At 46.0% G+C, this 24,306-nt stretch overlaps 2 protein-coding genes and 1 long non-coding RNA gene across 4 annotated transcripts in view; 2 read left to right on the forward strand and 1 right to left on the reverse strand.

Moving 5' to 3' along the window:
• Nucleotides 1-50: 50 nt before the first annotated feature.
• On the forward strand, nucleotides 51-4,528 carry nots (nothepsin). The gene is made up of 9 exons (XM_061912118.1): nucleotides 51-227; nucleotides 293-473; nucleotides 557-674; nucleotides 2,486-2,604; nucleotides 2,677-2,876; nucleotides 2,977-3,102; nucleotides 3,161-3,305; nucleotides 3,370-3,468; nucleotides 3,539-4,528. Exons 1-9 carry the CDS (start codon nucleotides 52-54, stop codon nucleotides 3,713-3,715), a joined length of 1,341 nt encoding a protein of 446 aa, XP_061768102.1. The 5' UTR covers nucleotide 51; the 3' UTR covers nucleotides 3,716-4,528.
• Nucleotides 4,529-19,129: 14,601 nt separating this feature from the next.
• The window catches only part of shank3b (SH3 and multiple ankyrin repeat domains 3b), a 48,618-nt gene continuing 43,441 nt past the window's right edge, over nucleotides 19,130-24,306 (forward strand). For both annotated transcript variants that reach the window (XM_061912119.1, XM_061912120.1), the window contains exons 1-2: nucleotides 19,130-22,366; nucleotides 23,915-24,135. The gene's annotated coding sequence lies outside the window, so the exon portion shown is untranslated. The remainder of the gene's footprint in view (nucleotides 22,367-23,914; nucleotides 24,136-24,306) is intronic.
• LOC133560050 (uncharacterized) lies at nucleotides 20,983-23,786 on the reverse strand. Its single transcript, XR_009808373.1, has 3 exons — nucleotides 23,574-23,786; nucleotides 21,633-21,743; nucleotides 20,983-21,562 (listed from the first exon to the last, which is right to left on the reverse strand). It is a non-coding gene; the product is annotated as an uncharacterized LOC133560050 (long non-coding RNA).

Genomic DNA, 24,306 nt, shown 5'->3' on the forward strand with positions numbered 1-24,306 from the left:
TATAAAATTATTCTTAGTTGTCGACAATGAAGTTGGATGACTTGAACAAACATGCACGCTCGTGCACGTATTGATTCCTGCTGGGCGTGGTCAAAGTGCACGTGGCTTCTGATAACCTCGTGCACGTCCGCCGGCGTTCAGTCTGCAGAGGGACCGACGGAGACGGACATGATCAGGCTGCTGCTGCTGCTTCTGTCGTGCACGTGCACCGGCTGGGCGCTGCTCAGGTAAGACAGGTTCACCTGGTGATGCGTTCAAAGACCAAGAAGTGATGCCTGGGTGGTTCCCTCAGGGTTCCTCTGAGGCGCGTGCCTTCCATTCGTTCACAGCTGCGGGCCACCGGACAGCTGCGGGACTTCCTGCGAGATCACCACACCGACGCCTACAGCCGCCGCTACGCTCACTGCTTCCCCGCCGGAACGCCGTCGCTGCGCCTCGGACGTTCCAGCGAGAAGCTCTACAACTTCATGGACGTGAGAGGGAGATGATGAGCGATGTCAAGTGTCATGGCCTTTTCAGCGCTTTATAACATTCAAACTGTTCTCATGCGTGTCAGGCTCAGTACTACGGTGAAATCAGCCTCGGTACTCCGGCGCAGAACTTCTCAGTGATCTTTGACACAGGCTCAGCTGATCTCTGGGTGCCATCGTCCTACTGCGTCAGCCAAGCATGCGGTACTGTGCACACACACACACACACACACACACACACACACACACACACACACTGACCTCTGTTTCCCACTGAACAGAAAGTCAGAGCAGCTTGACCACAACTCATGATAGGAGGCCACTGACCTGTGTGTGTGTGTGTGTGTGTTTTTGTACTTCTACCCTTTTTGAGACATCAACAAGGACAATTACCTTCCATATGAGGAGGTGTGAACAAGTTAAGACCGGAATCATGGTCCTAATAAGGAAAATCATCGTATCTAATAGAGAATGTCTCATTTGCACCGCTGGTGGTGAAATCTATCAAACTTAGTGTGGTCCCAAAAAGGAGGGATTTTTCAAATTGACTGTTTTAAAAGTGCTCTCCCTCTGATCAACATATGAAATAACAAGTGTGTAAAAAATTTGAAATGCGACCCCTTTGGCCAAAATGAATAAAACACATAAATATGCATAGAAAGACATACTGTATTAAATTGAAGTAAAAAAAAAGATTAAAAAACAATTGCTAACAACAATGTTTTTAAAATAAATTACTAAAAGCTTACGTTTTTTATATTCTAATAGTTTTTTAGTTGAGGGATCAGACAAAGAGCAGCTCGAAGACCTTTAGGAAGAAGACAAATCATGGACCCAGATTTCCCTCACCCAAATGCGGTCTGGAGCCGGGCCCGGAGGTGGGGCACGATAGCGAGCGCCTGGTGGCTGGGCCTGTTCCCATGGGGCCCGGCCGGGCACGGCCCAAAGAGGCAACGTGGGTCACCCCTCCAATGGGCTCACCACCCATAGCAGGGGCCATTGAGGTCGGGTGCGATGTGACCTGGGCGAAAGCCGAAGGCAGGCCACTTGGCGGTCCGATCCTCGGCTATAGAAGCTAGCTCTCGGGACGTGGAACGTCACCTCACTGGGGGGGAAGGAGCCTGAGCTAATGCGCAAGGTGGAGAAGTTCCGACTGGATATAGTCGGACTCACTTCGACACACAGCAAGGGCTCTGGAACCACTTCTCTCAAGAGGGGCTGGACTCTTCCACTCTGGCGTTGCCGACAGTGAGAGGCGACGGGCCGGGGTGGCAATTCTTGTTGCCTCCCGGCTCAAAGCCTGCACGTTGGAGTTCAACCCAGTGGACGAGAGGGTAGCTTCCCTCCGCCTTCGGGTGGGGGGACGGTTCCAACTGTTGTTTGTGCTTACGCACCAAACAGCAGTTCAGAGTACCCACCCTTTTTGGGTACACTCGAGGGAGTACTGGAAAGTGCTCCCCCGGGTGATTCCCTTGTCCTACTGGGAGACTTCAACGCTCGTGTTGGCAACGACAGTGAAACCTGGAGAGGTGTGATTGGGAAGAATGGCCGCCCGGATCTGAACCCGAGTGGTGTTTTGTTATTGGACTTTAGTGCTCGTCACAGTTTGTCCATAACAAACACCATGTTCAAACATAACATGAATCGATTAACGTGGACCCCGACTTAAACAAGTTGAAAAACTTAAGAATATGTCTCCCGGCTGGCCTTGGAACGCCTCGGGATCCCCCGGGAAGAGCTAGACGAAGTGGCTGGGGAGAGGGAAGTCTGGGCTTCCCTGCTTAGGCTGCTGACCCCGCGACCCAACCTCTGATAAGTGGAAGAAGATGGATGGATAGTTTGTATATATTATTAATGTTGTAAATACTAATCTTTATATATCCAGAAAGGGTGGTCCTAAAGAGGTGGGCATTTTTCGGTGGTCTCAGGAAGGTAATAAATACAATTTTGTTTGTGTGTGTGTGTGTGTCCGTTTGTGTGTGTGTGTCCGTGTGTGTGTGTGTGTGTGTACACAGCACTGCACAAACGCTTCCGAGCATTCGAGTCCTCTTCCTTTCGTCATGACGGCCGAACATTTGGCATCCATTACGGATCAGGACACCTTCTTGGAGTCATGGCCAGGGACACGCTGAAGGTCCAGTCTGTTCTATCCCAGACCATGCTTTTCCGAAGGGGGGGTTCTTACGGGTGAGGATTCATTCTACAGGTGGGCGACCTGAGCGTCCTCAGCCAGGAGTTTGGCGAGTCCGTGTACGAGCCGGGGGGCACCTTCGTCCTGGCGAGGTTCGACGGCGTTCTGGGAATGGCGTACCCCTCCTTGGCGGAGATCCTGGAAAACCCGGTTTTTGACAGCATGATGGCGCAGAAGGCGGTGGAGGCGCCCGTCTTCTCCTTCTACCTCAACAGGTGCGGCCTCGACCTTCCTCTCTTTGTCGGCTTGATGGAAGCCAGAAAAATGATCAAAATGTAAAAGCGTGCTTTGACGAGAGAGGGATGTCCCCCACAGGAAGTCGGGCGGTGGCGGTGTGGACGGTGAACTGGTGTTTGGCGGCGTTGATGAGGCCTTGTACACTGGACCAATTGCATGGCTTCCCGTCACGGCCAAAGGCTACTGGCAAATCAAGATGGACAGGTGTGTGCCTCTCGCTGGCGTTTAAAGGAGAGTGTGCTGAAATGTGGGCGTGTTCCAGTGTGGAGGTCCAAGGCGTCAGCTCCCTCTGCCCTCGCGGCTGCCAGGCCATCGTGGACACGGGGACCTCCCTCATCGCCGGGCCAACCAATGACATCCTCATCCTCCAGCAGCTGATCGGAGCCACGCCCACAAACATCGGCGAGGTGAGAGGTCTAGCGTTGACATCGTCACGGCGTCGGGCCACGTGACTAACTGTGCGTTTGGCAGTTCCTCATCGACTGCGCCAGGTTGTCCAATCTGCCTCAGGTGTCTTTTGTCCTGGGCGGGATGGCGTACACGCTGACGGCGGAACACTACGTGAGGAAGGTCAGCACGGTTTTTTGTCCTGTGTCTCGGCTGCCCTGAGCCGTCAGGTGACCAAACATGTGACCCTCAGGAGATGCTGGCTGACAGGGAGCTGTGCTTCAGTGGCTTCCAGGCTGCAGACATCGTCTCACCACAGGGACCCCTGTGGATTCTGGGAGATGTATTCCTAAGCGAGTATTACAGCATCTTCGACAGAGGACAGGACCGGGTTGGTTTAGCGCCTGTTCGCCGCTCAGCTGATCAATAAAGTCTGATTGGTTGTCAATGAGGACGGCGTGGCGCAGTTAGGAGAGTGGCTGTGCCAGCAAAGCAGCAGTAAAGGGGACCACAAAAAATTGCATCATTGGCTTTATTTTAACAAAAAAATCCTACCATACATTGTGTTTATTATTGCAAGTTTATCCTTAAACCATCTAAACGCTTAGTGGCCACATGCGTGGACAGGACCTTTTAGCTTTTATTTCCAAAATTGTGTACACTGCTGAATTGGGGTCCTATGGCCACTTATGTGGACACTTGTACTGCCATCTGGTGGTGTCAGAAGAGTATAACATACAATGGAATTTGGAAGAAAAAAAGTGTAAAAATAAGAATTAGCATGTCACTACACATGAAGTACACTTTCATGTACTTATGGACTAAGGACATCATATCAAAAGATGATTCTTAGTTGTTCTAATTAGGGTCCATAAGGCCAAATAGCAAAGAGAAATAAAAAAAGAATGTAAACAAACAGCTTGGGCCTTAAGAGGTTAAATAAAATAGTGAACATACAAGACAGCTTATCTTTTATGAGTAAGTAAAGAAAAACAAGGGCTTCTAATTTAGCTGCTGACATATGCAGTAACATGAGAGTTCCTGGTTCGATCCCCAACTTTGTCGTGTCCGTTGTGTCCTTCACCCCTTGCTCCTGATGGGTTAGGGCCTTGCATGGCAGCTCCCGCCCTCAGTGTGTGAATGTGGAAATAGTGTCCAAGCGCTTTTATGAGTACATTGAAGGTAGAAAAGCTCTACTACACAAGTATGACCCATTTACCACAATAAAGACAATCCGATATTGCTGGCATTTAGTCATTCATGTAAAAATACAACACAAAGCACTCTATTGGCATCTGTGTACACGCACTCACTGTATTCATCAAGTGTTACTGTGGAGAAAATTTGGGATTAAGTCCTTAGACAGGAGGTTTTTAAGGCAATAATAGTTTTTTGTATTAACTGTTATAGTTAATATATCTATGAAAATTTATTTTGCTCATAGTTTAAATAAATAATGCAATATTTTGCTTTTGAGCTGCCACCTTACCGTGGTGGAGGAGTTTGCGTGTCGCAATGATCCTAGAAGCTATGTTGTCCGTAGGCTTTAAGCGCCCTGGTAGGGTCTCCCAAGGCAAACTGGTCCTAGGTGAGGGACCAGCCAAAGAGCAGCTTGAAGACTTCATGATGAACACAAACAAAAGACTCAGATTTCCCTTGCCCAGACCCTAACACTAACGCTAACCCTAACCCAGACCCGGAGGTGGGGCACGAAGGCGAGCGCTTGGTGGCCGGACCTGTTCCCATAGGGCACAGCCCGAAGAGGCGACGTGGGTCATCCCTCCAATGGGCTCACCACCCATAGCAGGGGCCATAGAGGTTGTGTGCATTGTGAGCTGGACGGCAGCCAAAGGCAGGGCACTTGGCGGTCCCATCCTCGGCTACAGAAGCTAGCTCTTGGGACGTGGAACGTTACCTCACTGGGGGGGAAGGAGCCTAAGCTAGTGCGCGAAGTAGAGAATTTCCGGCTGGATGTAGTCGGACTCACTTAGACGCACAGCAAGGGCTCTGGTACCATTTCTCTTGAGAGGGCCTGGACTCTTCCACTCTGGCGTTGCCGGCAGTGAGAGGCGACGGGCTGGGGTGGCAATTCTCGTTGCCCCCTGGCTCAAAGCCTACACGTTGGAGTTCAACCAAGTGGACGAAAAGGTAGCCTCCCTCCGCCTTCGGGTGGGGGGACAGGTCCTGACTGTTGTTTGTGCTTACGCAACCGATCATCACCTGGTGGTGAGTAGCTGCGATGGTGGGGGAGGATGCCGGACAGACCTGGCAGGCCCAAACGCATTGTGAGTGTCTGCTGGGAGCTTCTGGCAGTCTCCTGTCAGAGAGAGTTTCAATTCGCACCTCCGGAAGAACTTTGAACATGTCAAGAAGGAGGTGCTGGACATTGAGTCCGAGTGGACCATGTTCCGCACCTCTATTGTCGAGGCGGCTGAATGGAGCTGTGGCCGCAAGGTAGTTTGTGCCTGTCGGGGCGGCAATCCTAGAACCCGTTGGTGGACACCAGCAGTAAGGGATGCCGTCAAGCTGAAGAAGGAGTCCTATCGGGTTCTTTTGGCTCGCAGGACTCCGGAGGCAGTGGACAGACACCGACGGGCCAAGCGGTGTGCGGCTTCAGCGGTCGCGGAGGCAAAAACTCGGACATGTGAGGAGTTCGGGGAAGCCATGGAAAACGACTTCCGGACGGCTTAGAAGCGATTCTGGACCGCCACCCGCCGCCTCAGGAATGGGAAGCAGTACACTGTCAACACCGTGTATGGTGCGGATGGAGTTCTGCTGACCTCAACTGCGGATGTTTTGGATAGGTGGAAAAAATACTTCGAAAACCTCCTCAATCCCACCAACACGTCTTCCTATGAGGAAGCAGTGCCTGGGGAAGCTGTGGTGGACTCTCCTATTTCTGGGGCCGAGGTAGTTAAAAAGCTCCTCGGTGGCAAGGCCCCAGGGGTGGATGAGATCCGCCTGGAGCTCTTTAAGGCTCTGGATGCTGTGGGGCTGTCTTGGTTGACAAGACTCTGCAGCATCGTGTGGACATCGGGGGCGGTACCTCTCTTTAAGAAGGGGACCGGAGGGTGTGTTCCAACTATCGTGGGATCACACTCAGCCTTCCCGGTAAGGTTTATTCAGGTGTACTGGAGAGGAGACTACGCCGGACAGTCGAACCTGGGATTCAGGAAGAACTGTGTGGTTTTCGTCCTGGTCGTGGAACCGTGGACCTGCTCTATAGTCTTGGCAGAGTCCTTGAGGGTGCATGGGAGTTTGCCCAACCGGTCTACATGCGCTTTGTGGACTTGGAGAAGGCATTGGACTGTGTCCCTCGGGAAGTCCTGTGGGGAGTGCTCAGAGAGTATGGGGTATCGGACTGTCTTATTGTGACGGTCCGCTCCCTGTATGATCAGTGTCAGAGCTTGGTCCGCATTGCCGGCAGTAAGTCGGACACGTTTCCAGTGAAGGTTGGACTCCGCCAAGGCTGCCCTTTGTCATCGATTGTGTTCATAACTTTTATGGACAGAATTTCTAGGCGCAGCCAAGGCATTGAGGGGATCTGGTTTGGTGGCTGCAGGATTAGGTCTCTGCTTTTTGCAGATGACGTGGTCCTGATGGTTTCATCTGGCCGGGATCTTCAGCTTTCACTGGATCGGTTCGCAGCCGAGTGTGAAGCGACCGGAATGAGAATCAGCACCTCAAGTCTGAGTCCATGGTTCTTGCCCGGAAAAGGGTGGAGTGCCATCTTTGGGTTGGGGAGGAGACCCTGCCCCAAGTGGAGGAGTTTAAGTACCTATATATGTCCATCTTCTTATATATATATATATATATATATATATATATATATATATATATATATGTCCTGCTTAGGCTGCTGCCCCCGTGACCTGACCTTGTTTAAGCAGAAGAAAATGGATGGATGGATACATACATACATAAATGTATGTATGTATGTATAAATATATATATATATATATATATATATAATAGTAATAATAACTTAGATTTAAATTGCGCTTTTCTAAACACTTTAAGCGCTCACAGAGAAATGGGACTCAACATTCATTCACACCTGGTGGTGGTAAGCTACATCACAGCTGCCCTGGGGTATACATATCTATATATACGTAAATATACATACATATATAGCTTCCCTGCTTAGGCTGCTGCTCCCGCGACCTGACCTTGTTTATGCAGAAGAAATGGATGGATGGATACATATACATACATACATGTGAATGTATGTATATGTATATATATATATTTATACATATCTATATATACGTAAATATACATACATATACAGCTTCCCTGCTTAGGCTGCTGCCCCTGCGGCCTGATCTCTGATAAGTGGAAGAAGATGGACGGATAGATATTTGTATATTGTTTTTTTTTTTAGTTTATGTTTTTTGTTCTAATTATGTAAAAAAAAAATCTTGGAAGATTTAAAGTGTTATGATCAGATGTTATTGCAGGTATGACCGCTAGGGGACAGTACTGGTTAGTATTCAGCTCTCCGTGCCATATAATGTGGTAGAGCAAGACTGCCTGAATACACATGTCATTCAACCAAGGTACGTGCTATCAATCGCTGGTCCAGGGTCGGTTTTCTGGGCCTCGTGCGCCTCTGGGGGGAACGTTGGTGGCCGTGCGCTGATCCAGGGTCGGTGTTTGGTCGCTCGTCTGCCAGCCCGGGAGGCTTCCTGACTGCTGTCAGACTCCCCAACTTTCCGCGGGAAACTCGAGCGTCGATTCTCCGCACAAACAAACACGACAACTGGGGCGAGCCGCGAAAATAGCATAGTTTACATTTTTGGAATTTCATCTGCGAGTAAGTTGTCTGTGTCGTTACTTTAGTTGACTGCTCGTGACTTTAAGCTACTTTCAACATAGCTAGGCTAATAGCTAGCATGTTGCTGCTTAGCAACTCTGCTGTCCTCCCTCTTTAGACTGACATACGTCCTCTTTTCCCCGGTCATGTCCTCTTTGGCGGGGCTGTCCGGAATGGGCGTCAAATGTCCAACATTTGCAGTTGGGGTTGCATGTCATTTTAACCTACGTCCAGGATTAAGAAGGGGTTGAAAAACAAATTAATTGTGAAGGTGTGCGCACGCAGCAGCATTCGTGAGGGCGGAGCAGAGACAGAGAGAGTTAAAATAAACGCGCATGCGTCGCCAGGCTCTGCTTTTTGTTTATACATTTATCAGATTTAATTGTTTGTTTTCTGTAGCAGCGATGTCAAGTGTGGCCCGGAGGCCATTTTTGGCCCACAGCTTATGTTTTAAAGGCCCACGGCACATTCTTAAAATTCTATTAATCCATCCATCTTCTTCCGCCTATCTGAGGCTTGGGTTGCGGGGGCAGCAGCCTAAGCAGGGAAGCCCAGACTTCCCTCTCCCCTGCCACTTCGTCTAGCTCTTCCTGGGGGATCCCGAGGTGTTCCCAGGCCAGCCGGGAGACATAGTCTTCCCAACGTGTCCTGGGTCTTCCCCGTGGCCTCCTACCAGTTGGACGTGCCCTAAACACCTCCCTAGGGAGGAGTTCAGGTGGCATCCTGACCAGATGCCCGAACCACCTCATCTGGCTCCTCTCCATGTGGAGGAGCAGCGGCTTTACTTTGAGTTCCTCCCGGATGGCAGAGCTTCTCACCCTATCTCTAAGGGAGAGACTTGCCACCTGGCGGAGGAAACTCATTTCGGCCGCTTGTACCCGTGATCTTATCCTTTCGGTTATAGCCCAAAGCTCATGACCATAGGTGAGGATGAGAACGTAGACCGACCGGTAAATTGAGAGCTTTGCCTTCCGGCTCAGCTCCTTCTTCACCACAACAGATCGGTACAACGTCCGCGTTAATGAAGACGCCGCACCGATCAACCTGTCGATCTCACGATCCACTCTTCCCCCACTCGTGAACAAGACTCCCAGACACTTGAACTCCTCCACTTGGGGCAGGGTCTCCTCCCCAACCCGGAGATGGCACTCCACACTTTTACGGGCGAGAACCATGGTCTCGGACTTGGAGGTGCTGATTCTCATCCCGGTCGCTTCACACTCGGCTGCAAACCAATCCAGTGAGAGCTGAAGATCCTGGCCAGATGAAGCCATCAGGACCACATCATCTGCAAAAAGCAGAGACCTAATCCTGCGGTCACCAAACCAAATCCCCTCAACGCCTTGGCTGCGCCTAGAAATTCTGTCCATAAAAGTTATGAACAGAATCGGTGACAAAGGACAGCCTTGGCGGAGTCCAACCCTCACTGGAAACGTGTCCGACTTACTCCCGGCAATGCGGACCAAGTTCTGACACTGATCATACAGGGAGCGGACTATGTTCTGACACTGATCGTACAGGGAGTGGACTATGTTCTGGCACTGATCATACAGGGAGTGGACCGCCACAGTCAGACAGTCCGTTACCTCATACTCTCTGAGCACTCCCCACAGGACTTCCCGAGGGACACGGTCCAATGCCTTCTCCAAGTCCACAAAGCACATGTAGACTGGTTGGGCAAACTCCCATGCACCCTCAAGGACCCTGCCCAGAGTATAGAGCTGGTCCACAGTTCCACCACCAGGACCAAAACCACACTGTTCCTCCTGAATCCGAGGTTGGACTATCCTGCGTAGCCTCCTCTCCAGTACACCTGAATAAACCTTACCGGGAAGGCTGAGGAGTGTGATCCACAATAGTTGGAACACACCCTCCGGTCCCCCTTCTTAAAGAGAGGGACCACCACCCCGGTCTGCCAATCCAGAGGTACCGTCCCCGATGTCCACGCGATGCTGCAAGTACTATTAAAATAAACAAAACATAAAAGTGAAATAAAAAAGCTTAAAGGTGAAATGTAACTTATAAAAAGTCGCAATGTTGACCAATAAAACAAATCTTAAATTTTTTCTTTCAAACTGTCATTGCTCAAAACATAATATTGAATCAAAATTATTGTTATTATGAATTATTGCCCTATATGAGGTTCCTCTTACTTCACATCCAATATTCCACTTTGAAACTTATTTTTGGGGGAAGATTTTGCAAATTGTGTGTGTTTGCCATTAAAACCATAGTTTTGTTTGACAAAAAAGGGCAGAAAACAAACAAACAAAAAACATAAAAAAACTAAAACATTTTGAAATGAGGGATAGATGTGAAGTTGATGTAGACTCCAGAGATTCAAGCCTTAAATATAAAATGTATGTATGCCCTGGCACACCATTATCATTTCATGACCCAAGAAAAACACTTTGTACACTTTTATACTGAAATAAATACACCTACAACTTATTGAATAAAAACATTAAAAAAGCTAGCCGCAGCGGTAAAGTTTAGATTCATAAATGAAAGAAGAAATTGAATAAATGTTTGTAACTGAATACATTTATATATGTATACAATTTTCTTTTATATATATATTTTGTTTTTATGAATCAAGTAAGGTTTATGACAACATTTTTCCAAAACACAATATAGAGTGTGAGATACAATAGGATAATCAATACATTTATCATTGGTTTTCAAAACGCTTACAATAAAGTGGGACCTCAAAAATTTACTGTGGGACCCCATTTTGAAAAATCCTTTGGCCAACACTGCTGTCAACACAGGTGAAAAAATGGTTTATTTAAATATATGTATTATTTATAAAGCAAGTTCAAGTATCATTGGCAAATGTTCACCTAGTCTCGGCCTTGGCATGCATGTATGTGTCCTCTTTTGGGGATTTCACAATATGCTCAGCCTACTGTTGGATTAGCTCACAGCAATCGGATTTGATAAAACCTGGATACAATCTTACTTGGAGGGGAGGGAACAGGTGGTAGAGGTGAAAGGCACCTTGTCACCCCCCCCCCCCCCCTCCTCCCCTCAGTCAGCTGCCGAGTCCCCCAAGACAGTATATTAGGACCTTTACTGTTCATAATATACGTAAACGACATGTCATCAGTATGCGACTGTGAATTGTTCCTGTTTGCGGATGATTTGGCCCTGCTGGTATCTGGCAAGGACAAGACACAGTTGGAACAAATCCTCCGTGCCTAACTCTGTAGAATTTGAACCTGGCTCGCTGACAACAAGCTATCCATACTCTTGGGTAAAACGGAATCCATCCTATTTAAGAAAGTCAGTGACTTCACTATTAAAGTGGGTGACATTGTTATTACCAGAAAAGATGAGATCACCTACCTAGCTTCCATTCTAGAGGCTAATCTTTCCTGTAATAAAATGGCAACCAAGGTCATCAAAAAGGTCAACCAACAAACGAGATTTCTCTACAGAATCTCCTCTCAGGTCAACAAAATCTCCATCAAGATTCTTGCAGGAACTCACAATCAACCCTTTTTCGATTACGCTTACACATCCTGGTACCCCAGCACCTCCAAAACCCTCAAATCTAGACTCCAAACATCCCAGAACAAGCTAGTCCGGTTACTTTTAGACCTCCACCCCAGACCACACCTCACTCCAACCCACTTCTCCAAAGTGGGCTGGCTCAGGGTGGAGGACAGAGTAAAACAACTTGCACTGAGCCTAGTCTATAAAATCCGCTACAACTCCCTGATACCCAAGTACATGTCAAAGTACTTCCTTAACATAAATGAGCGCCATAACCACAACACCAGGGGGAGCTCCACAAACCACGTTAAACCCAGATTCCGATTAAACAAAGGTCTTAACTCATTCTCTTTCTATGCCACATCAATATAGAGTGCATCTCTATCCTCCTTCAAAGCCACACTAAAAGAACACCTCCAGGCAACTATAACCCTATAGACTAACCCCTCCCCCATCTTCCCAGATTGTAAATAATCAAAAGTAAATAATCAAATCAAATGTATATATGTGTTCTTATGCTTTCTGAGCTAACTATGTTCACTACTGGCTGTACATATCTTACTAAGTCACACCTACACTGTTACAATGTCCATTTCTCAGATGATGCAATAGTTGATGACTGAAGTACTGATATCAACCAAACCTAAGCCCCCCGCCCCAAAGCCCTCCACATCCCTCCCCGTGGATTGTAAATAATTCAGTGTATATACTCTGATGATTAATTTGTGTGATGACTGTATTATGCTGATAGTATTTATTTGTATCATGAATTGATGAAGGTGGACCCCGACTTAAACAAGTTGAAAAATTTATTGGGGTGTTACCATTTAGTGGTCAATTGTAGGGAATATGCACTGTACTGGGCAATCTACTAATAAAAGTATCAATCAATCCATCAGTCAATCAAAGCATGCCATCTAACGTGGAAATCAAGGCCAAGGTCAGCGACCCCCTGCAGTTCGCCAAGATGGCGTCTGACCTTAGCCAATCAGAAGGCAGCATCATCAGGCAGCACGACACCTTCTTCAGCAGCAGCAGAGGACGACTCAAACTGAGGGACTTCATGGTGCGTCTTTTAAGCGAGGAATGTCTCTCGCTCTTTAGACGTTGACAGTGTTTGTTTTTAGGACGGATCCGGTCAGCTGATTTTCTACGAGCGTCCCGACACTGACGGGCCCAAACTGTCTCGCTACTCCATCAGTCCCACCTCGGACCCCCCCAGTCTCAAGGTACACACAATCAATCAATCATTCAATGTTTACTAGACATGTGCAATAATGGCTTTTTTGCCGGTATCCAATATTCCGTTATTGTCCAACTCTTAATTACCGATTCCGATATCAACCCATACCGATATATACAGTGGTGGAATGAACACATTATTATGCCTCATTTTGTTGTGATGCCCCGCTGGATGCATTAAACAATGTAACAAGGTTTTCCAAAATAAATCAACTCAAGTTATGTAAAAAAATGCCAACATGGCACTGCCATATTTATTATTGAAGTCACAAAGTGCATTGTTTGTTTTAACATGCCTCAAAACAGCAGCTTGGAATTTGGGCCATGAGAGAGCATGAAGAGGTTGTGGTAGGCGGGGTGGGGGGCGTAGAGCGGGGTGAATATTGTAGCTTCCCGGAAGAGTTAGTGCTGCAAGGAGTATTTGTTCTGTTGTGTTACGGTGCAGATGTTCTCCCAAAATGTGCTTGTCATTCTTGTTTGGTGTGGGTTCACAGTGTGGCGCATATTTGTAACAGTGTTAAAGTTGTTTATACGGCCACCCTTAGTGTGACCTGTATGGCTGTTGACCAAGTATGCCTTGCATTCACGTGTATGTGTGAAAAGCCGAAGATATTATATGATTGGGCCGGTACGCGAAGGCAGTGCCTTTAAAGTCCTACTGAAATGAGATGTTCTTATTTAAACGGGGATAGCAGCTCCATTCTATGTGTCATACTTCATCATTTGGCGATATTGCCATATTTTTGCTGAAAGGATTTAGTAGAGAACATCCAGGAAAAAGTTGGCAACTGGAGAAAAGTCCTGCCTCTACCGGAAGTCTCAGACGATGACGTCACATGTTGATGACTTCTCATATATTCACATTGTTTTTAATTGGAGCCTCCAACAAAAACAGCTATTCAGACAGAGAAAACGACAACTTCCCCATTAATTTGAGCGAGGATGAAAGATTGGTGTTTGAGGATATTGATAGCGACGGACTAGGAAAAAAAAAAACGCGGTTGCATTATTTTTAGAGACATTTACTAGGATAATTCTGGGAAATCCCTTATCTTTCTGTTGTGTTGCTAGTGTTTTAGTGAGTTTTAACAGTACCTGATAGTCAGAAGTGTACGTCCACGGCCGGGTGTTGACGCACAGTGTCTCGGGGAAGTCGACGGCAGCTGTATGGACGACACAAGCTCAGCTGATATCCAGTAAGAGGCGACTTTTTAACCTCAATTTTCTCACCCAAACCTGCTGGTTGACATGTAGTCGGGATCCATGTCCGCTGTGATCCATACTAAAGTTTCACCTCCCTGAATTTTAAACAAGGAATCACCGTGTGTTTGTGTGGCTAAAGGCTAAAGCTTCCCAACTCCGTCTTTGTACTTTGACTTCTCCAATATTAATTGAACAAATTGCAAAAGATTCAGCAACACAGATGTCCAAAATACTGTGCAATTATGCCGTTAAAGCAGACGACTTTTAGCTGTGTGTGTGTGCAGCGCTCATATTCATAACAGCCCGTGACGTCACGCGTACACGTCATCATTACACCACGTTTTCAAGAAAAAAGTCCTGGGAAATTTAAAATTGCAATTTACTAAACCAAAAATGGCATGTGTTGCAATGTTAATATTTCATCATTGATATATTGTCTATCAGACTGCGTGGTGGCTAGTAGTGGCTTTCAGTAGGTCAGATATCATCGGACATCCCTAGTTATAAGGGTATTATTTTAAGTCTATTTCTGGGTTTTCCAAACTATGAACCTTTTTTGGGTTGTTTTTCCAATGATTAACTAATTTTTGGGTATAATGCCTTTTTTATCAAAAAGGTACTTTTTTCTGGAAGGAAATTTTATCAAGGATTAATCTTGTCAGGTTTAAGTACCAAACTGTCTATTAACCCCTGTGTAATGCACTTATTGTTGTTCCCAATGTATATACTATGATGATTAACCTGTGTGATGACTGAATTATGTTGATAGTATATATTTGTACCATGAATTGATTAACGTAGACCCCGACTTAAACAAGTTGAAAAACTTATTCAGGTGTTACCATTTAGTGGTCAATTGTACGGAATATGTACTGTACTGTGCAATCTACTAATAAAAGTATCAATCAATCAATGATTATTTGTATAGCCCTAAATCACTAGGGTCTCAAAGGCCTGCACAAACCACAACAACATCCTCGGTAGAGCCCACATAAGGGCAAGGAAAACTCACACCCAGTGGGACGTCGGTGACAATGATGACCATGAGAAACCTTGGAGAGGACAGCATAAGTATTTGGTCAAGCATTCAAAGCTCTCACTGATGGAAGGAGGTTTTGGCTCAAAATCTCACGATACATGGCCCCATTCATTCTTTCCTTAACACGGATCAATCGTCCTGTCCCCTTAGCAGAAAAACAGCCCCAAAGCATGATGTTTCCACCCCCATGCGTCACAGTAGGTGTGGTGTTCTTGGGATGCAACTCAGTATTCTTCCTCCTCCAAACACGACGAGTTGAGTTTATACCAAAAAGTTCTATTTTGGTTTCATCTGACCACATGATATTCTCCCAATCCTCTGCTGTATCATCCATGTATCCATTTTGGTATAAACGCAACTCGTCATGTTTGGAGGAAGAAGAATACTGAGTTGCATCCCAAGAACACCACACCTACTGTGAAGCATGGGGGTGGAAACATCATGCTTTGGGGCTGTTTTTCTGCTAAGGGGACAGGACGATTGATCCGTGTTAAGGAAAGAATGAATGGGGCCATGTATCGTGAGATTTGGAGCCAAAACCTCCTTCCATCAGTGAGAGCTTTGAATGGTTGGCCAAGTACTTATTTTCCACCATCATTTACAAGTAAATTATTTAAAATTCCTACAATGTGAATTCCTGGATTTTTTCTTCATATTCTGTCTCTCACAGTTGAAGTGTACCTATGATGAAAATTACAGACCTCTGTCTTTATTTCAAGTGGGAGAACTTGCACAATCGGTGGCTAACTCTATACTTTTTTGCCCCACTGTATGTACTTCACAGAAAATGAGCCAAAGTCAGTGAGTCTCAGTTTGAAAAATAAATTTATTGTATCATTTTTCTTTTAATAAAAAATTAAAACGGGTCACACAGACAAGAAGCAAGGAATCAAGCAGAGACAGAGTTCAATTTTGCTCATGAGGAGAAAGCATGGAGCTGCACACTCAGTTACAGTCTCCCCTACACTCTGAGGTACAGCCCCCACACACACCTTTTTTTTCCGGAGTTCCCTAGTTACATCGCTGAGGCTGCTTCTAAAGGGAGGGGTCACATATTATGCAAGCAGCTCCAGTAGACACAGTGCGTGATTATTCAGAATGGAAATGTGCTGAGCCTTGTGATTTCGCCCTCTCTCTGCTTTGTCTGTCTTTTGTTGCCTTATCTTCGTTTGTCTTTTGTTTCCTTATCTTCATTGAGGTACTTAAGGTCTGTCCTTGGCTGTTTGCAGGCTGAAAAACACAAACATCTGCGGCGAGGCAACTCCTAACTTGCGGTGGAAGATAACCAGTTATGTGCCTTTGCAAGAAAAGGGTTGAGTGATGGCTTTTATTTAATTGTGGAAGTTGCTTCCCAGCAGATCCACTGTTAGACACAGTACCGGAGCCAAGTGTGCAGTTTTTAACCAGGTTTTAACGTACATAGATTTTATCAAAAGATTTTCTCTCCAGCAGGACCTGACTTTTCAGCCACGTCCGTATCCTCTCTCTCCTCCTGTTCCCGGCCACTTACTGTTAAAGACAACAGATGATTAGATTAACATGTACCACCTGTGAAATCTAATCACCTGCCAGCTGTGTCTCGCCGTCAGCACATGCCCCGCCCCTATCCGATGGTGCTCGTCCTCAGCAACATAGACAGAGGCGGTGACCTTTCCTTCTGCACACGCGCCGGCCACACCTCCCTACACTATAATTACGATAACACCTCTGCGATGAGGTGGCGACTTGTCCAGGGTGTACGCCGCCTTCCGCACAATTGTAGCTGAGATCGGGAACGTGGGGGGCGATGGAGCCTAAGGGGATAAGAGGTAGGAAATGGATGGATGGATTATTTACAATCACACATCTTTTGTACCTGCCAATATTTGAGCATGCTGCATAGAACTACTATGACCATACACCGCAATTCTTGTTAAAAAAAACAAACAAAAAATGTCACTCATATCTTGCTTTTAAGTATATTTTAATGGAATAAAAATCTTTTTTATCAGTTTGTGAAGGAGTAGGACAAACCAGCAGTAAAATAGATCATTTTTAACCAAGTATTGGGTCATGGAGTTCTAAATTGCGCAACCCAATAGTTGGGTTTGGAATAACCCAACATTGAGTTAGCATAACTCAACTTTTGGGTAAAATAGTTCAAACCCAATAGTTGGGTTTGGAATAACCCAACATTGAGTTAGCATAACTCAACTTTTGGGTAAAATAGTTCAACCCAATAGTTGGGTTTGGAATAACCCAACATTGAGTTAGCATAACTCAACTTTTGGGTAAAATAGTTCAACCCAGTAGTTGGGTTTGGAATAACCCAAGATTGAGTTAGCATAACTCAACTTTTGGGTAAAATAGTTCAACCCAATAGTTGGGTTTGGAATAACCCAACATTGAGTTAGCATAACTTAACTTTTGGGTAAAATAGTTCAAACCCAATAGTTGGGTTTGGAATAACCCAACATTGAGTTAGCATAACTCAACTTTTGGGTAAAATAGTTCAAACCCAATAGTTGGGTTTGGAATAACCCAAGATTGAGTTAGCATAACTCAACTTTTGGGTAAAATAGTTCAAACCCAATAGTTGGGTTTGGAATAACCCAAGATTGAGTTAGCATAACTCAACTTTTTGGTTAAAATAGTTCAAACCCAATAGTTGGGTTTGGAATAACCCAACATTGAGTTAGCATAACTCAACTTTTGGGTAAAATAGTTCAACCCAATAGTTGGGTTTGGAATAACCCAACATTGAGTTAGCATAACTTAACTTTTGGGTAAAATAGTTCAAACCCAATAGTTGGGTTTGGAATAACCCAAGATTGAGTTAGCATAACTTAACTTTTGGGTAAAATAGTTCAAACCCAATAGTTGGGTTTGGAATAACCCAAGATTGAGTTAGCATAACTCAACTTTTGGGTAAAATAGTTCAAACCCAATAGTTGGGTTTGGAATAACCCAAGATTGAGTTAGCATAACTCAACTTTTGGGTAAAATAGTTCAAACCCAATAGTTGGGTTTGGAATAACCCAAGATTGAGTTAGCATAACTCAACTTTTGGGTAAAATAGTTCAAACCCAATAGGTGGGTTTGGAATAACCCAACATTGAGTTAGCATAACTTAACTTTTGGGTAAAATAGTTCAAACCCAATAGTTGGGTTTGGAATAACCCAAGATTGAGTTAGCATAACTTAACTTTTGGGTAAAATAGTTCAAACCCAATAGTTGGGTTTGGAATAACCCAACATTGAGTTAGCATAACTCAACTTTTTGGTTAAAATAGTTTAACGCAAAAGTTGTGTTGAAAAAATGAACCCAAAATGTTGAGTTAAAGTAAGTGGAATAAGGGGTTGGTCCTTTTCTAAAGCAGCAGTTGAGTTCAAATTGGAGTGTGTACAAAGACTTCCAGTGTGTATACTCTCTTCACTTCCACTGTGTGTCCTCAGGCCGTGCTGTCAGACGCACTTGGGGTCAAAGGTGAAGTGCGCAAAGAGAGGCGTCTCTTTCTAATTGGCCAAACGCGGGTCCACCTGGACACGGTGGAAGGACTTGGACACTACATGGAGCTGGAGGTCTCATTGGCCCTGGAAAATTAGCTGTGGTGGTTTGTCTTACCTGTCTTTCTTTAGGTGGTGATGCGTCCAGATCAGACGTTGGAGGACGGACAGCAGGTGTGTTTGTTTTCATCACGCTCCGAGCAGTCTTGTTCAGCGTGAGAGTTTTGTGTGCCGGCAGGTGGCCGAGGGTCTGATGGAGCAGCTTGGCGTGGCCAAGGAGAGTCTGGTGACGGGCGCCTACGTGGACCTGCTGCTCGAGGGACGCAAACACACCAGCACAGAGTAACTACAAAAGCCAAAAGCAGTCAAATTGGCACGGTGTGTGATTTGTAAATAAAAAGACATTACAATGATTTGCAAAACTTTTTCAACTTCTATTCAATTGAATAGACTGCAAAGACAAGATACTTAATAATCATTGACTTAGGATTTAATGGCGGCCACACATTGCAAAAAAGTTGTCACAGTAGCCTTTTTACCAGTGTATTACATGGCCTTTCCTTTTAACAACACTCAAACGTTTGGGAACTGAGGAGACACATTTTTGAAGGGGAATTCTTTCCCATTCTTGCTTGATGTACAGCTTAAGTTGTTCAACTGTCTCTTGCCTCATATTTTAGGCTTCATATTGCACCACACATTTCCAATGGGAGACAGGTCTGGACTACAGGCAGGCCAGTCTAGTACCCGCACTCTCTTACTATGAAGCCACGCTGTTGTAACACATGGCTTGGCATTGTCTTGCTGAAATAAGCAGGGGCGTCCATGATAACGTTGCTTGGATGAGAACATATGTTGTTCCAAAAACTGTATGTACCTTTCAGCATTAACGGTGCCTTCACAGATGTGTAAGTCACCCATGCCTTGACCACTAATACACCCCCATACCATCACACATGTGTAAGTCACCCATGCCTTGACCACTAATACACCCCCATACCATCACACATGCTGGCTTTTACACTTTGCGCCCAGAATAGTCCAGATGGTTCTATTCCTCTTTAGTCCGGAGGACACCACGTCCACAGTTTCCAAAAGCAATTTGAAATGTGGACTTGTCAGACCACAGAACACTTTTCCATTTTGCATCAGTCCATCTTAGATGATCTCGAGCCCAGCAAAGCCAGCATAATTTCTGGATGTTGTCGATAAATGGCTTTCGCTTTGCATAGTAGAGTTTTAACTTGCACTTACAGATGTGGTGGCCAACTGTAGTTACTGACAGTGGTTTTATGAAGTGTTCCTGAGCCCATGCGGTGATATCCTTTACACACTGTCATTTTTTGATACAGTGCTGCCTGAGGGATCGAAGGTCACGGCCATGTCGCTTACATGCTGTTACTTCTCCAGAACCTTTTGGTGATATTACGGACCAGAGATTGTGAAATTCCTAAATTCCTTGCTGGTTGAGAAATGTTCTTAAAATATTGGACAATTTGCTGACGCATTTGTTAACAAAGTGGTGGCCCTCGCCCCATCCTTCTTTGTGAATGAGTGAGCATTCTATGGAAGCTGCTTTTTTACCCAATCATGGCACTTATCTGTTCCCAATTATCCTCTTCACCGGGGAGATGTTCCTAATAAGTGTTTGATGAGGATTCCTCAACTTCCTCAGTCTTTTTTGCCACTTTTCCCAGCTTTTTTGAAACATGCTGTAAGCATCAAAATCCAAATGAGATAATATTTGCAAAAAATAACAGTTTTCCAGTTGGAAGGTTAAATCAATCAATCAATCAATCAATGTTTACTTATATAGCCCTAAATCACTAGTGTCTCAAAGGGCTGCACAAACCACTACGACATCCTCGGTAGGCCCACATAAGGGCAAGGAAAACTCACACCCAGTGGGACGTCGGTGACAATAATGACTATGAGAACATGCTACTGTGAAAGTTCAATCCATAATGGATCCAACACAGTCGCGAGAGTCCCGTTCACAGCGGAGCCAGCAGGAAACCATCCCAAGCGGAGGCTGATCAAATTCCCAGTTGAATATAAGTTGAAAAGGATTTGCAAATCATTGTATTCTCTTTTTATTTACCATTTACACGACGTGACAACTTCACTGCTTTTGGAGTTTGTGGTATGAATGTAAGAATCACTTCAATGGTTTAAATGTTTAAGAGTTTGAATTTCCAGGACACCCAGAATTTAGTTTGGAACATGGGAAAGTGTTTGTTTGAATGTCCAGGATGAGTGGATTGTGTTAATGTTGGATGGAAAAATGTCCCATTCATTTCCATTGAAGGTCCTGGAATTTTGGGAAAAGTGTTTTTTTTTTTTTTTATTGTTTTTTTTAAATTAATATTATTATTAGGAGCATGAATGTCCTGAGTGAGCTGAATTGGTTGGTTTCAGAATTGTTTAAATCGGTTTAAAGGGTTTGAAAAACAGGAATTCTGGGCAATGATGGAATTTTTTTGAACTTGGAAAAATGATAGATTGAATGTCCAGGATGAGTAGAATATGTTGAAGGTGGAATGGTTTGAATCGTTGAAAAATGTGGAAATGTTGCAAGTCTGAAAAACGCCCAAATCATTTTGAATGGGAAAAATGTCCCGGAAAACCTGGGAATTTGGGGAATTTTTCAGGGGAAAGCCTGCGATTCCCAAATAGGCTGAACAGTTGGAAGTTGGATCGGTTTGAATTGGATACAAAATGTGGAAAGTAGACAGTGCCAAAATCTGGAGAAGAAGAATGATAAATAGATGCATTTTGGTGTAGAAAACCATTTGTGAATGTTTGGAGCACTCACACAAATAGATGTATTTCTTTTTTTACTAAATAAATCAAATGTGTACAATCAAGTTGGATTGTGTTGAAATGTTTATTAAACAGACTTTGTGAATCTTTTAGTTGCCGTGATGTGAAGCAGCCAGCAGAGGGCGCCATCTCTCTCATCTTTACTGGGTCTGACGTCCATCCCGCACCTACTGATTTTGATCTGATCATTACTATCTTTTAAACAATAGTTTATCAACGGTTGATGAGGCAGTCACTAACCATTCAAAGTCATATGAAGAGGAGGTGCATCTGCAGGGGTCTGGTTGTCATGGCAACTGTCCACCAGCACCTCGCACTGATGACCAAGTAGGCTGATGTGGAAGTTTGCCTCTGAAAGAATCCAGCAGAGGGCGCTGTTGCACGTATCCGTTTTTAAAAAATATTTCAATCACGTGACTCCCTCCCTTAGTGTTGTCCTGTCTGACCCTCCACAGGTCTCCTACCTGACCTGGTGGGCGGATCCAGCGAGGGAGAAGACGCCTTGGAGGGTTGCTAGGCAACCAGAAAGTTGCCCTCCAGGCCACAGGGCTTCCTCAGACCATACCAACGAAGAAGGACTGAAACTATTTGATTTCCCATCATGCAGCAGGCTGACTGGGATTGGTCAGAGAAGACGATCTGACGCCCGCCCTCCTTCCTGCTCTATCGCATCGTTGCCACGGCGACGGGGCCGCTCCTCCACACCCACGCCGATCACCCCGACTCTCTCACTGTGGACGCCAGCGAGCGAGAGAGAGAGGTGTGTGTTCTAACCCACGCACTGGAGTGGGAGATGGCGTGCGCATGCTCACGTGCACACACACACACACACACACACACACAGCAGTGTGTGCGTGGGTTGAAGCCAGCAGCCTTCCACTCGTCCTGCTCCTACCTCTCTCCTCATCAGCATCCTCCTCTTCCTCCTGCTTGATCAGTCCATCATGATGGAGAACAAGTCGCTCATCTGCTGGGTGAGTCTCTCTGCACCAACTCCTCCATGCACGTGTGTGTGTGTGTGTGTGTGTGTGTGTGTGTGTGTGTGTGTGTGTGTGTGTGTGGGAAACTTTTCCCACCTTCACACCTGTCCTTCCTTTTAAGCCACCTTGGCTGGTATCCTTTACATCTCCTTCTTTCCTTTGCTCCAAGCTCCGCCCATCATAACTGAGTGGGCATGGCGAGCACATTTCTAGCCATCAACCACTTAAATGTCTTCATGGGTGACTTTTGTAAAGACACAGATGGATACGTTGCTCCTGGGACCATAGGATGTGTCTTAAGACCCCCCCCCCCATCTTTAAAATCCTGGTTTGGGTTTGAAATGTGTCGTTCAGCTTCATTCTTGACTTTTTGGTGACAAAACATGCTGGTTAGGAGCTCTAACCATCTTCTTTGATTGGACCTCCTTCTTTCCTTCCTCTACACTCTTGCCACCTCCTCTCCCTCATATGCTTCCTTTCTTCCTCCTTCCCTCACCTTCACCTCCTTATTTCCTCCCCTTCCCCCCCCTCCTCTTTGACTTTTTTTTGTACTTTTTTTTTCCTCCAGCATCCTCCGAGTGTGTGTGTGTGTGTGTGTGTGTTATGTAAGTGCGGCGGTGAGTGTGTAGGCCGTCGTCTCACAACGTCTATCTAGGAGATGATCTGCTCGGGAAGTGTACCGTCTCTTCTTGGCACAAGACCTGGTTGTCACGGCAACGTCTCGCAATGAGACACGTTTGTGTGGATTTGAGTCTGGCGTCCACCATGTTTTAGGAGTTGAGGAAGAAGCGCCACCTCTGTTTCAGCCGCCAGTGATGTGAGAAATTTGACAAGATAGCGTGTGTGTGTGTGTGTGTGTGTGTGTGTGTGTGTGTGAACAGTGGGTTTTATCAGCTCCTGTCATTGGTTGCCATGGTAATGGGCAAAGGGAGCTACATCTCCAGGACAAATGCGATGTGTTCCTACTTGAAGACTTTTTCCATGGTTAACTTTGTGATGTTTGCCTGAACATCACTAGGAGAAAATCAAGAGTGTGTGTGTGTGTGTGTGTGTTTGTGTGTGTGTGTGTGTGTGTGTGTGCGTGCGCATGTGTGTGTGTGTGTGTGTGTGTGTTTGTGTGTGTGTGTGTGTGTGTGCGTGCGTGTGTGTGTGTGTGCGTGCGCATGTGTGCGTGTGTTATCAGAGCGGTCCAGCTTCTCACCTTTTCCTTCCTCGCGTCCGCTCCTTCGCCCACACACACAGGAAACAGGAAGCATGAGTCACAGGAAGAGCCGTAGTTCTGATTCCCTCATGGCATCCTGTTGTTTTGCGTCGCCGTGGCAACAAGGTACCAGCGAGTCCTGGCGGCGTAGCGGAAAGCTAGTTTTAGCTACTTCCTGGTGTGTGTGAGACAATAAGCATGTCTCCGGCAGCCTAACCATTATGTGTCTTTCTCCCCCCCCCCTCCATCGCCCCCTTTTTACATCCTGACCCGCGCCCGCCCAAATCCCCCCCACCCCCGACCCCCATCTTCCTCTCGCTCTTCCTCCCTCTCCAACACAGGATGGGCCGGCCAGCTCCCACAATACCATCTGAAGGTCCCGCTGCCGCCACCCACCCGAGGCGTCCCCACGGCTGCGTCCTTCCGAGACACCGAGCCGCCCGTCACACTGGACCAGTACCAGACTCCGACCCAGAACACTGAAGCCATAAAGCGGTCCGGCTCTGGATCAGTCCAGCACAGATCGCTCACAGGAAAAGTTTGATGGGACTGCTGCCAGTAGGTAGGAGAACTTTTATTTTAATATTGCTTCGTGTCTCAGCACCTAAACAAGGCGTCACGTCCACTTCCTGCCCGCTACAGTCTTACTTAGCCCGGGGGAAGAGCTGAAGAAGCTCTTATTTTACCTTCACCGGCCTCGGAAACCAACGCTGAGATGTGCGGATCACAATGT

This window comes from Nerophis ophidion, linkage group LG10 (genome assembly GCF_033978795.1).
Source record: "Nerophis ophidion isolate RoL-2023_Sa linkage group LG10, RoL_Noph_v1.0, whole genome shotgun sequence".
NCBI lineage: Eukaryota > Metazoa > Chordata > Actinopteri > Syngnathiformes > Syngnathidae > Nerophis > Nerophis ophidion.

Excerpts from the sequence above, each read along its gene's own strand:
- nots (XM_061912118.1), top strand. The coding sequence starts at position 52 with ATGCACGCTCGTGCACGTATTGATTCCTGCTGGGCGTGGTCAAAGTGC. Across the intron at positions 675-2,485 it reads CTGCGTCAGCCAAGCATGCG|CACTGCACAAACGCTTCCGA; the intron begins GTACTGTGCACA and ends GTGTGTACACAG. Across the intron at positions 2,605-2,676 it reads TGGCCAGGGACACGCTGAAG|GTGGGCGACCTGAGCGTCCT; the intron begins GTCCAGTCTGTT and ends TTCATTCTACAG.